Raw genomic sequence first — 14,855 nt, 5'->3', positions numbered from 1 at the left:
ATGCAGGGTTTTCCACACATTCATTTATTTGTGGTGGCCCACCACAATTAAAACATATGCTGCCACAGATAGATTTTCTACTTTTGGACCTGGACTTTTAGCTTTTAGGAGCGCTGTAGAAATACATATACCACTCGGTTATTTATAATATACATATGCAGAGTGCACTCTGGGAACAGACAGAGCAGCAGTACATCAGGCGTATTGAAAGTGAGACTTTATCATTTATTCTGAAGGCTCTAAAAGTTTCCATTCACTTGCAGCAGTTGCATCTCCAATCCATTGATCAGATGTGATCAGCTCTGAACAGAGCGATCTGTTATCCACACCGTGAGTCACAAACTGCTGCTGAGGTAAAAAAGAAGTCATGGAGAGCTCCCACACCCATCGTCAGCTACAGCCACACAAACACTCATTCCGTAGAAAACACTGGAATGACGAAGAATTGCACTTTAATCAAATATCTTTGACCATTTAGAGGATCCAACAGCAACAGAGCAGCCATCCTTATGCACAACTATTACTCATGGCTCCAGCTATTTTCACCTCAAGTCAAATCCAGTCTTAAAACAGCTGTAACAGTCTGAGTCACACTCAGGTGTTGAGAGTTTTGTCTTCTGTGACTCACTTTCTGACACATTTGTGCATATAACTAAAATTTGATACATCCTGTGGTCTGTATGCTCTCTGGTCTTGCATTAAAAGGAAAAACAAATCAGTATTCTAAGTTTTTCATGATGTCTGATAATATACATTTATCATCAGAACTTGTTTTTTGGAAGAACTTAACAAACACTCGATCCTGCACTAACAGTAAAAAAAAAAATGCTTACAAGAAACGAAGACATTAACAGCAGTGTCTTAAATGAAAAGAGTAGTATTCAGTCCACAAACATGACAATTTCATTTTTTTTTTCAAAATTTCTCCAGATCTAACTCAATTGTCTCTTGTCATTGTAGGTGCTACCTATTGGATGGGATCTCTAAAGGAGCCTGGCTGAACCGCTCAAGCATCATTTTTGCAGGGAACGACAAGTGGTCTGTGGATCCTCGTGTGTCCATTGTGTCCAGCGTGGGAGACAAACATGAGTACAGCCTTCAGATACAGAAAGTGGATGTATCCGACGATGGCCAGTACACGTGCTCTATTCAGAGCGAGCGCAACCCACGGCCAAAGCTCCTCAACCTTATTGTGAAAGGTGCGTATAAGCAGCTCTTGGTATTCTGTGCAGGCACTTGTCTGTTTGTATTAACTAGCATGAAATAACAATTTTAAGGATTTACCCCAATTTCCATTAGTAGTTTCAGATGGATTTTATTTGTCAGCCCTATATGAGGCACGCTGTCCGATATTTGATGGGCAGATGCGATATTTAGAAGAATATTTGCTTTAATTTCTGATTTATGTCCTCCTCTGCCTTGTTGTAATTTAACATCTTGTTTGTTAGTTATTACATGGATCATTTAGCCAACAGACTTTCCATAGCGAATTCGACAGTGTCTTGTGTTGTCCGCGTACCTAATGGTCACAGGTGTATCTGGCACCATCTGTGCTGCAAATAAAGTCTGTCATTCTCTTATAATCGGAGAAAGAACACAAGCTTAAGCTATTTTTCTTCTTGTATGAAATAATAAAACAATTTTTTTTCAGGAGAGAACTTTCCTCCTTAGAGGCGAACTGACATTGCAGAGTACATTTTGTGCCCGTGGGCTATGCAACTGCAACACAAAAAAGAAGCTTGTTGGTTTAAATGACTGGAGGCAGACTACGTAGTATTGCTTTAATCAAGCCTCCCTGGGTTTCGTCACAGCAGGTAACAAATAAGATGTGTCTTAAGACTCTCAAATTAATTTTGTATAGTTGCTGTGTGTGTGCCATGGCATTGGTTAAGGTGTTAAAGCTTTGAATTTCCGCCTTTAACAAAATAAAAGTGCCATTGAGCTCTTAAGAGGCTGTCCAAATTGGGCTTCATCTTGTGGATCTCTGTGTCTAACAAGGTCAATAGGTGTATTTGTGTTTTATGGGACATTAAGAAGGCTGTTGCGGGAACAGAGAGCTAATTGGCGACAGCATCCTAATTGTTACTTGTTGGGGTAATAGGGTGGCGGCTGAGTTTGTATGCTGATACCTCAGACCGTGGATTAGCAGCAGGAAAACAGCCTCACTGAAAATCCATCTTCCAAGTGCCATGTTCTATTTCTTTAATAGGCTGACGCAAAGATTTACAGCGTGCATGGTCCACTTGGCTTCGCATATGTTTAGGATGGAATATTAATGATGTTATCAGATAACCTGTCAGATGAAAACACACTTTTTTTACCTTCAGTTTTTGAATTTCAGTATTTATTTCACAACACAGTGTGATGGCCTGGATTCGCTGCCTACTGTTAAAGCCCTTGTTGTATCCCTGAGCAGGTATCAGATTTATTGCAAGTGCATACAGAATAATTCTTATTCTGTTCAAGCAATGGTTAGAATTTCAAAGGAACATAATGTTGGAATTTGCATACTTTCACACAGACAGCATGGTATTAATAGAAGAGTTGAGGGTCAAACACACTGACTATAGAAGTGTGAGCTGTGATATGTGAATTGTGCAAACAGCTCTCCAGCTGGTATTGCTGTTATAACATATGGAGTCAGCTTAGGAAATGTATTCTAGGGGTGTGATCATACATGCAGTTTGTTGTGTTTGGTCTAAAGCATAATTTTAAGTATTTGTTTTGTCTTTATCTGCACAGCCTTGGTACAACAAAAGCTAGAGATTTTTTTTAAAAAAAAGAGAAGGAAAGAAAACTCAGAGTGATTCACAAACAACCTGGACAGTGTTTTAGTAAGCTGTCATCTGGTGAGGTTGCAGATTTCATTGGGGATGAAAACAATTGTCAAAACAAATGATCATTTACCTTCTCAGGTGTTCCTACCTGTTAGGAAAACATATTTTTGAACCGGCTGGCTATCATATGTCAGCATCCATCTTCCTGCCCTGTACTTAAAAAAGTGAGTGGGTGTTGGGTGGTACTGCGGTTTGGTGTGAACATGCCTCGAGTGTCTTTCAAATCATTGTGTTTGTTTATGTGGTTGTCTTTTAAACTGGTGGGAACATCGCTGATAATAAGCGTGCAAATCACTCCTCTTGGTGAGGTGAGGAACCCTGTCCCATTATCAGAGGGTCGCAGAAGTAAGCTTCTCCCAAGTATCTTTGATTGAGATGCTGAACGTTTACTGGCTCACTTATTGTTGGCTGATATAGATGCACATTAGCTCAATGCCTAAAATATAAATGTAGTGCTCTATCAGCACTTGTCAACTTGTCAGGGCCTTTGCAGTTACAGCGGCTGTCCCATAGCTGAGAGGTTATGGGGGCAATCTCTCCCACTGCCAATGTGTCCATCAGCTGCCTTATGTCTTGTTAAAGTTCCCTCAAGCAAGCAGTCCTTCCTTTTGCACCAAACTTTCTCTTTTATCCTGTTGTTTCCTCCTTGTGAATGGTCAAGTCACTTTCTCAAAACCCATCTATCCAACTTCAACTGACCCATTGAGCTAATTTGGATGTGCTTAGTTGCATGTGCTTCACAATTGATGCATTTTGTGAAGGCAGTAGGGCTGCACAATTGGTTGAATATTAATCACTTAATATTATCACTTAATATTAATATTTTGACTTTCCACAATTAAATGACTGACTGCAATATTGATGCTTAAAATGCATGCACTGCGTATTTAAAACTCCACTGCATATCAAATCAAGCACTTCCTAAACTAACAGCAGCCCTCACTTTTGAAGAGCTGTCATGCCGTTATGTGCGTTTTGTAGTTATTGCCTGCAAAAGACTTTCCTAAATGTTGCAACTGCAGACAGGCAGACCAAAGACCATCCTTAATCAACCATCATCATCTGTTGTTTGGACATAGGAGAGAACAAATCATATTCAAAGACTGCATGAGACTTTTATCTGGGCTACAAAGCAACACAACTTCTTTGTTAAACCACCTGAAATATCACCCCAATCTGCAGAACGATGAGTGCTTGAAGGCTAAGAAGAATATCGTCGCAACCTTATTGCACCCTTACTATTAATCCACATCCTGTATATTTAAATGTGAAAATGCTTAAAAAATATTTCGTTGCTTAAATAATGAATAATCGTGCTAAACATTTGTGACCTCAGTAATGATCAAATCATCATAATAACCATTTGTACAGCCCTAAAAGGCTACTGTAGGCCTGTACTGTGAAACTGTAATTATTGACAATGTCATACGAGGTTAACTATGGTTAACGAATATCGACAGAAGTTTTTAGGGCTGCCCCCTGAAAGTGAAAAATTGAAATTGTGTCAGAGACTCCTCAAGCGACTGAGATTTGTTGAAAGACTGACAATTAGTCTTTTTTTTCCTGTTTGGTCAGTCAGTGAACTCTCCTCGCTTTAATGCTGCTCTTCGGTATAGGCAGAATCAGAATGACTGAGTGAGACAGAGGCAGCTGCCTGGAGAAAGAATGGGTTTGCCTGTTCATTATTTGAGATAACATCATTCTTTTCCCTCTGCTTAGAGGTGGTGAATTCACAGCTCACAGCAACTTAATACAAAACAGACTCTGGCTTTTGTTAGACGTCTAGTGTCAGCAAAAAAGGAAGCCATGTTGTAGTTAGCATGCATTAGCATAGAGGTCTAATTTGGTTTGCTGATGAAATAAAAAAAAGTAGAATGAACAGTGAAATATTCTTAGTAAACAGCTAAATCCAATTTGAATTTTGAGTAGGGTGCAGCCCGCATTTTTTGCACTCGTAGTAAAGCCATTTGAAACATTGCATGGACAGAGTAATTTTAGATACTATAACATGTTTAACAAAGATCAATCAAAGAGAATATCTGTGAAAAAGAGAGCACTGGTATATTATTCAGCACTAGTAAACAAAGATACCCTGAGCTTAGGGATCAGGAGAGAAAAAGTCATAATCGTATATTCCCAGATGTTAGTTGCCGGAGAAGTGTTTGTAATGACATGCCCGAAGATGCTAAAATAAAGTCTAACTGCAAGTCCAGGAGTTATGGCAAAAAAGTCCTAGGATGGATTAGTTGACGGAATTGGCAATATGATGCCCCATCCATGTCCACTTGCTTGTTTCCTGTAATTTACTGTGCTCAAGCTGTCGAAATTGTTAAAACAGTGGAACTGTTTCCTGATGTACAGTCCCTGAGAGTGAGCGGACTGTGCAGTGGCTGAGTTACAATTAACGACATTCACACTGACAGTTAGCAGAGCTGCGTTGGCTCAAACAAACAGTCACTTTAGCTCCGCTTCGGCGACATTTAACAGGTGCACCATGCCTCTAAATATAGGTGTGATAAACCGAAGTCAGCTGCTTGGCAGGCAGTAATGGTCACTACAGGACCATCATGTTTTTGTAGATGTTGCCTTTCTGAAGTACATTCTGTAATGGGAATCTTACCAGGGCTGTTTCGGGTCATGGCAGCTCCTCACCACTGGCCATATGGCCACAATCAAACCGAAGCTAATGTACCAGCTGTCAGCTTCATAATACGTTTTGCTATGCCCAGAATTCCTGATGGATGTGACCTAGTAGCTAACATTTGGCAACAGTCTGACCTACAAATACCAATTGTTGCTCAACAATTCACATATGTAACATGTTGGTAATTTCAGTCCGAGGTGTCTGTCACTTTGACTCTAAGACAGATGTTTTTATTTGGTCAAATAAAGCTTCATAACACATTTGAAAGCAAGAGTCTTGAAGCCATAAGAACAATTGGACAGTGAGACAAGAAAATGAAAATATCCTAAAGTGACAACAACAATAAAAAGTCACACTGAGATAATGATTGGAAAATATAACAGTATGAAAACAAAGTTGAACACGGAGTTCCATAAATATGCTTTGTACATGTTACTTTCACTGTTATCAGCTGTTAGCAAAGGGTGTTATGATTGTGTTATCTAAATCTGCTACTGTGGAGTCATCAGGCAAATGGGTCGCCAGCCGTGGAGACAGAGCGGTGTATCAGAGTGTGAGCTGCAGGCAGGAAGTATGTTGAAATACAGATGACTCACTCCAGCAGATAAATGCCTACTGTCACGTCTCTGACAGTGTTTTCAAGGTAGTTAAAAATTTGGTTCATTATATTGCCAGCCACTCTGCCATTCCGTTCGTGCACGACATATGTGTGCAGTTATGGCACCTCTATAACTTCACACCATATTGTACTTTTGTTTATTTGCTTTGTCAAAACTGTGTGTGTTGTGAATCATTACCTGTCACTGCGCGATACTTGTGTACACATGCTTAAGCCCACTCATGGAGAACAGAGGGATTTCTTTACAGATGAGATGTAGCAGGGGAGCAGCTCTGTCATGTTGCAGAGGCTTTTGGGAGCATGCTGTTTTTTCATCTGCTGAAAGGGAAGGGAAGAAAAAAAGCCAGACACTTTAATCTGGGCTTTTCAGTCCAAGCATACAACATTTATTAATGCTGCAACACGAAAGTTACAGTTGAAGTAAAAGGATTTCATGGCATTGGGTTTTTTGGCACTTTTGCTTTGCTAGACTGTGCACCATGAGGAGTAACACAGAAAAGGGGAGCAAGAAGGGATTACTGTGTATGTATGGAAATATGCAATGGTCTCAACCCATTTTAGGTGCATGGTAGGGTTCTTGACCAGCTCATCCTCCGAGCAATTATGCTCATAGGAAATGTATGTGTGTATGTCAGCAGCGCTGAGTGGTTTTCTTCTGTTTGGTACAGTTCTGACAGTACATATATTTCAATATTTGTGCAGCTGTTTGGAGCAATGTCAGAATCACAGAATGCTAAAATAATGTGGACAGCTGTGTGTTTTAGGGAACGCCATCATTTCCTTAAATGATGATGGAGATAGAAATGTACTCAGCACTGTGCTTTATAAATCCTTAATTTGATACATCTCTGATCAGTGATGACTTTGTGAAATTTCAAAATGTTAGAAACGTGTGGGTTTTTTGGGTAGTTTTGGGTATCTATGTCAGAAAATCTCTTTCCATGTGATTTTCCCTTTATTTTGTCCTCTTTGTGTCAACAAAAACCTTTTATGAAGCTGCATGTGGTTTCCCTTTACCTGAACATTACAGCACTTTTACAGCAACAGAGATTTGTAGTTATCATAACACTTCTTAACACATGAATCACATGCTGCTGCATTAGAGGCAGGAGGTTAGATATGGCTGTGCCTGCTCACTCATCTCTCGGAATCATTTAATCTCTGCGTGACATTTATCCCCCTCAGAGACCTCGTGCCACCTCAACAAATTAGACGTTTGCATCTGTGCTTCCCCCCTCCCCCGCTTTCGCTTCACTGCCATTAAACAGCGCCCATGAGAAGTGGTAAAACTGTGGAATTTAAAACACACTATATTTTTGCTCTTGTTGCAAATGGAATAAATCTGATGATCTATATGCTGGTGATGAAAAATGGATGTAATACAGCAGGTGAGAGTCAGTGTAATACTCCAGCAGATACAGAAAAACCTATGCAAATATTAATGTTCTGTACAGTGATTGAGCTAATATTTAAATATTACATATATATTGCAAAAGTGTTGTTGCAGCATTGCACCAGTAACTGAGGTGGTGAAAATGTTTATCGCAAGGCACACCTTGAGATCCACAAGCGCCCAAATGGGTCTCTCGCATAATCTTAGCCAAAAGCAATAATCATCAGGGCCATCGGGGTCTGTTAAATTACTAAAAGGGGTCCATGTTTTCCGCCAGGTACACTTGGCACAGGTAACTGCAGAGCAGCTAAACCCCTCTCTTTAACACTTGACTTAACAAGATTAAACTTAGTGGGTTCTGCCTTGTGGCCATACACTGATTACTGAATAAAACTTTGATAACAGTGATGTCGTTGACAACCCGACCAACTAAGACCATTACCAGCTCCTGGTCCACATCAACCCGGCTGTTCTTCTCTTGTATTACCACTCTGCTGTACCCCTGGTCTTAATCTGCATATCCTCATCACCACGATGCACATGCTGACCTATTTACAGTCTACCATGACCATTATCTGATGTAGGATACAGAGGAATGAGAGATTGATATCAGGCCCAACCCGCCCCTCTACACATCACATGACTACCCTCCTCCTCAGCCGCCATTCTTTTCCTCCCTCTCTGTTAATTAAGATTGTAGATGTGATAATGTATTAAATATGCACAGCACCTCTCATCTAAGAATATCTTGTCACAGTTAGGTGGGGGAAAGAGGCATACTTTGCTTCAGCAGTGACTGCCTACATGGGCACTGGTAATGTGTTTCATCTTTCATCAGTGAAAACTCAAAACTGTAGGCCAAGGTGTTGAGCTTTATAATTCACTCAGAGAAATCTCGCTGACATATTGTAGTCTGGATCCGTTTTTATGAATACAAACTGGGTGTTCCCAGCATGCATCTGCTACCACACTATCACAGGATCATGCACTATCGAAATGAACAGCAGTATGTCTTTAAAGGATTTCATGTAAGACTTTGCAGATGCCTCAGTTTGATGTAGTACTTCATAGGGTTAACATTTTCAAAAATGTGAGGCATAATCCTGTATGTGATGAAAATGCTTTGGACATTAATATGGATCAGAGCGGATCCACAGCGAAAAGTCGTCGCCCACGCCCATGGAATGAGTCAGTGTGGGAAGAGTGTTTCTCAGCAAGACGTGAAACGGAGGGTTAAACCTCCAGGTCGTCGTTCCTCTCTTTGATGTCAGGACGGAGATAGAGTATAATTACTGAGTACAGCATAATAAGGCCCAGCAAATCGCAGTTTATTCTTAATATGCTATGATTCTGTCACTCTCATTAATTGCTGGGTGCATTTAGAATAGATTTCATTCTCTCGTGACCTTAGACTGAAAATACAGTCCTGTCAACGACTCTTGAACACAACTCTCTGAATTAATCCAGAAAATGAACACCTTCTCAATGACATTTCGCCCTCATTTACGTGTGTGGGTTCCCCTTGAGTATTAGCTGTATCAATACTATGCAGTTTAAGCGTAATTGCAACCTATCTCTACTTTGCTCTTTATTCAATTAAAAACAGATTGCACTGTGTGAACATATTGGTTACACCATTTCCCATTTAAACTTGATATTGAGTAGCTTAAACAGTTTGATGTTAACTCCTCTATATTTCAATGAAATGTAGCAGGACATTTTGTCAATAGTCTGTGTAACTCACCCAAAGATAAAATTGAATGCTGCTATTAGACTGACAATTTTCTATAATAGCCTGTAAGTGTGATAAAAAATGAACTGAAGAAGTCATCTTCCTAACTGAGTAGCCATTTCAGTAAATGAGGCCCCCATCCACAGGTGTGCAGACTGTGTAAAGTGGTTATTGTCGTTGACTCAGAGAGTTTTGGGCCTGATCCCTCTTGCAAAAGGCTTACATGTACAGTATAATGTCTCTCATAGAGTAATATGTAAACTAGTGTGGATAGACGACAGAAATTTTATATTCCTTTAAGCTTTGATAGACAAGGTTTTTTGTTACAGTGCATTGAATTCCTCAGTCTGAAAATAAGGCCTTAAATGTTTTAAATCAATCATTCAAAAGTCTTAAAAATGCTAAGACATGGGGAGTAGGATTTTATGAATATTTTTTCTGCTGTTGCATTGTAAAGTCTCACAATAATTTGTCACATCTTTTTTTTAAAAAAAAATAATTTACCCAATGCCTCTTGAGTTATCATCATGTAGGGTATTCTAGCCGGACAAACAACACTCACATTGTGTTTGTGGATGCGATGCTGAGAGCAGAGGATACACTGTCTGCTAGATAACTATCACTGTGGCCTGAACAACATTGGTTGGTGCAATTTTTTAAAAAAATGTGTGTATTTGTGTTTCTTTTTTTATCATACTGTGTCCCCTCTCTAAATTCAGATGGTTTAATGCAGCGTGGGCAGAACTCTTCATGAGTTCTTGTTTTTTCTCAGCAGTAGTTTGTGATGTTTGAATTGTGGGGTGTGTAATTAATCTGTTGTCAGAGCTGATCAGATCACATTAATGGGTGAAAGGAGCCAGTGCTGTAGTTTTGTAATTTTGTTTAAATAAAGACTTGTAAAAATGTAACTCTTGGTGTATCAATGTGAAAAAGAGCACAGACTCTAGACAACCGAATTGCAATCATGACTGTATTTATGATAAGTACTGTGAGAAGAGGGTAGTGAAGTGTTGTTACCGCGCCCAGCTGGAATAACTTTGTATGAAGACTCCCAGTGGAATAATAATGCATTAAAACAATGCAGCCTTCCATTAATATTGCCGGGAAAGTCTAGAGAGAATATGAGTGTGTCCAAAGGAACAGATTTGCCATTATGGCCCCTGACATTTAGTTAGCCACTAATCATTGTCATTTGTGTGTGCATGTGAGTGTGTGTATCGTTGGGAGTTTGCGAATCCCTATCTTAGCTGCCGTAAATCTCTGTTCCCTATTATGTGTTTGCGTGTGCATGCAGCATTACACATGTGCTCTTTCATGCACGTGTGGGTAGGTGATTGTGTGTTCGTGCACTTGCACTGATGTGAGTCCTCATCATGGAAATAGCTGATATTAGCCATGCTTAATTAAAATGAGTAAGGACAAAGGTCAGCCACTCAGCTCTCACTTCTCTCTCCTCTAGAGAGGGAATAGATACAACACAAGCGCAGAGTAACTTGGGCATTTTTATTTTGGCACTTGGAATTCTCTTTAAGGTAACAGAGCTTAACATAGCTGTCACACTGTCACTGCTGCACATTTATTCTAACACATTTTCTTTTAACCAGCCTAGCTCAAAATGTCAGAGTTTTCTTCATCTCAAATTCAGAGCGATCCATAATGGAAAGCTTGATTGCTCTCTGCCTAGCGATTCTGGACCTGCTTTACTCACACTGAACAGCACAGTGATGTTTTGTACTCTTTGTACTTTGAAATGCATGTTTACAATTGTACATCAAAATGAGCTTCAGATTATAGTAATGGGGTTGTTCCAAAGCAGAAAACGTAGACGTAGTCTCTGAGAATTTTCTTGGACACTGTCCTACTTCAATTATGCTTCCTTTTCCAGTATATTCTCTATATTTCTGTTCTTGTGGATTACATTAGATTCACAGGCAGGACATATTCATCTCCGTTGTCATTCACTGTTGCTGATAGAAGTAAATATTTAGTTAATCACAGCAAGTTGTCATGGTGTAGAGTTTTTAAGTGTGATGATTGTCAAATAAAAATACCAATGGATCAAGCACCATTAGAGGTGTCAGCATACACAGATGTCTAATAACATAGTAGAACATAAAACATAGCCTCATGCTGTAAAACATCACCAGAGGCATAAAAGGTCAATCATCAAGTCAGTAATTTCATTTCCACAGCATCAGTTCCATCATTACAACAACATCATCATACCATACTATTATCACTTCATTATTCAGCCTGACATCTTGGTTACGTTTCTGCATGTAATTCATCCACAACATTTTTGTGACAATTCTTCTGGTTCTTTTTTCATTTTTTTTTTTTTTAGCTTTGGCACAGTCTTTCCCATTTAAAAGCTCTGTTTAGCCTGCTTTTTTGTTTTTTTTTATGGATCTGGAACCAGGCTAATGCCACAGCTGGCCCTGCACATCAATCTGATGTCTGAAAAATGTTGGACTCTTACATCTGACTTATGTAAATACTTGGTTGGAATGAAAATTGGTTTGACGATATTTTAATGGCGTCAGAATTTCATGTTGTGTGGATGTTAACATTATAACATTTTGCACTGGGTTTTGTTTTGCATAACTTGCGACTAAATGTTGTCATTCTATGTCAAGATGACACTGGCATGAGATGTTTGTAAAATATTAGAACTTGGTTACTTAACAACACAACTTAAAAGCAGGAAAATATCAGCAGCATCTGTCGTCAGTATTCTACATCAGACTTACATTGGCATTGGATGTTGTCCTGATGGTGCAGTTTGGTCACTCAACATCACAACCTAAATTCAACAAAATGTCAATGTCTGGAGTGGTCTTTTGGAGCGGTCACAGGCACTTTTGTATGGGAGAGAAAAAAGTTAATCTCCGATACGAGAGTGACTGTGACCGCTCCAAAAGAGCACTCCACCACATCTAGGTAAGACGGTTCTTTATGGCTCCATTTTGGTCAAACATTTAACCCAACACAGAGCACCTTGTTTTACCGCTATTAACTCGACACACTGAGCAAGCCAGTTTCCATTCATTTGTCTAATAATATTGGTTTCCAGCTAGGCTGTCTTTTTTTGGCTCTTAATCACTCATTAGTTAATTGAAATCAATTGATTGATTTTCTTTTTCTCCATGTGAATAAAACTCAGCACTCAATGCAGATATCTCACATTAAATGCAGACCGAATTCTGGCACAACCCGTATTCTTGGGTCAGACCACAAGTAACCGAAACAATGCAAAATCTTAAGTTGATTAATGTTTGTATGACGTTATCGCTCCACATTGACCAAGCTGGACATTAACCAATTTTCTCTTTGCATTCTTTTTGTTTTGCCCTCCACTACTTTGTAATGTGTATCTTACTAAAACAGGGAGGGCAGCAATCGCTTACAGACACAATGGCTGGCTGAAGAGATCAGCTTTTAAGCAAGGTGTGGGTGGAGTTTCAAGGGGCATCAGAGATGGTTTTCACTGTGGTGAAGATGTCTGAGAACGTTGCAGCGATATACTATGAAACCGTATACTGTGATGTGAAAATTGAAGGTCATTATGACGTAGACATTTACTTATATATATGGTACTGAAAAAAAAAGTCTGCCTATCAGACATTTTGCACATACTTCGATGAAAAAAATAGCTTAAAGTTTTGATGAAGCCTTTGTAACCAAAACCAACCCTTCTGTTTTTATTTCTTCTAAAAGTCATTGTACCTGATAATGATAAAGATTGTGTAATATTGTATCGCGAGATACTGTAAAACTCAACACAAAAAACTTGTAGACACAAATGTGGTAAGAATAAAGTGACTGCTGAATGATTTTAGCAGCTTTAATGCCAATGATTGACTGGCTTCAGCCTCCTCTGGTTCCAAATGTCAATATTTGCTAGTTAATTTAACATAGTAAATTGAATAAAAAACTCAGGGAAACTGCAAGGAACATTTTCACTATTTTTTAGCAATCCTTTTTGTCCAAACTATTAATCCATCAAAAATTAAAATAATTAGTAGCTTGTTGGAATCCTAGTCTGATATAAATCCCGATAGCTTTTTACCGATATCTATTTCAGTGTCATGAAAGTTTTAAAAATATGTCTATCCTTAAATTACAACATCTGCCAGCATTAACCACCCACACAAACGTCTTAACCTTCCTTGTCGCAGACTTGTTTTAGAAGTCTATGAACTAAACTGTGTGTGTGGGTGTGTGAAATTCATAAGTAAGATGGACATTAGCTAACGTTTTTATAGCCCTTCTTTTGTAAATGCAGTGTTATGTAGAGAACATTTGATATCTGTTTTCACCTTCTGACATTTTTTGTTTTTTGGAGGGGGGCTTTTATTGCCTATTTATTATATAGGACAGACTTAGCATGAAACGGGGGAGAGAGAGGGGATGAAATGCAGCAAAGGGCCGAGGCTGGACTCGAACCCGCAGCGGCTGCGGCAAGGACACAGCTTCTGTACATGGGGCGCCTGCTCCACCAACTGAGCCACCAAGCGCCCCCTGAGATGATTTTTTTATTGAATTCTAGACATGCAGGCCACTTTGGAAGATCAGACAGTCAAACTGAGAGTGAGAACAATCTTAATTCAGATTTTTAAGAGTGTTAGGCCGTGGCTTCTCTGGTGCTAAACAGTTGGTTCTCAGAGGTGTAAATCACAACAGAGACATGGGTTCTCTCACTTCAGTGTGGATCCAAGCACAGTGCTCTAGGCAGTGTTTATCATACAATACAACCTTCATCAACAGTGGGATAGCTGTGAAACAGATTTGCTAGAGGTGACACATTGGCAGGCATCTCAGGGATACACTGGCCTTAATTGGGCAGATAAATATCACAGGCTGCGCTCCCTGGCCCTACAGCACTGTTGCATACATCACCCTGAATGTGGACTGACCACAAGCAGTGGGGTGCCGCCCGCCTGTGTCATCCCTGAAATTCATCTGGTGCCCAAAGTGCAATTAAGAGCAGCGAGAGATTTCCTCCATCAGTCTGCTTCCTTGACTTGTAGTTGTATTAAGGTCCAACAGCAGTAGCCCTCCCGCTTTGTTAGAGATTCTAGTGGTCATCTTTATTTATACAGCGGACGATGTATAATCAGAGACACAACAACCAGGCAAAACAGACAACAGAAACTTTCCGATTTAGAACAGTCGCTGATGTTCTGTATGAACATCACTGTGCTTCAGAGTTACACCGTAAACAAACAGCAAGAAGTGACATCTGTATTCTGCAAAGTACAGGCTCAGGGTTTTTAATAATGAGCAATTTATTGAATAGTCATGACTTTGGCCTTTCCAAAGCCCTCAGTGGGTACGAATTGCCCCTTATTACCTACGTGTTGTTTAGTCCAAATCTTCCCCTACCAGCCCAAGGGGCGGATCGTGAAGAAAAGCAGTCGATACCGGGGACCATCACAGAATGTGGCAGTTGGCACACACACACACACACACACACACACACACACACACACACACACACATCCTGTACGCACACACCTTTAGTGTTTGTGTCTGTGCATAGGTTCACATGCCACACAAATGCACACACTCTCACGCACACACTCTGAGAATAATCACTAATCCTTTTCAGCACTTGAACCTTGAATTGT

At 39.8% G+C, this 14,855-nt stretch overlaps 1 protein-coding gene across 2 annotated transcripts in view; it reads left to right on the top strand.

Moving 5' to 3' along the window:
• negr1 (neuronal growth regulator 1) overlaps positions 1-14,855 on the top strand; it is a 160,449-nt gene that overhangs the window by 48,124 nt on the left and 97,470 nt on the right. For both annotated transcript variants that reach the window (XM_042483650.2, XM_042483651.2), the window contains exon 2: positions 961-1,199. In XM_042483650.2, the coding sequence (XP_042339584.1) occupies positions 961-1,199 (239 nt within the window). The remainder of the gene's footprint in view (positions 1-960; positions 1,200-14,855) is intronic.

The sequence above is a fragment of the Plectropomus leopardus genome, chromosome 5 (genome assembly GCF_026936395.1).
Source record: "Plectropomus leopardus strain MGB_pleo_1.0 chromosome 5, ASM2693639v1, whole genome shotgun sequence".
In the NCBI taxonomy this organism is placed as follows: Eukaryota; Metazoa; Chordata; class Actinopteri; order Perciformes; family Serranidae; genus Plectropomus; species Plectropomus leopardus.
Note: the sequence above shows the minus strand (reverse complement) of the source record. Positions and strands in the feature narration are given on the sequence as shown.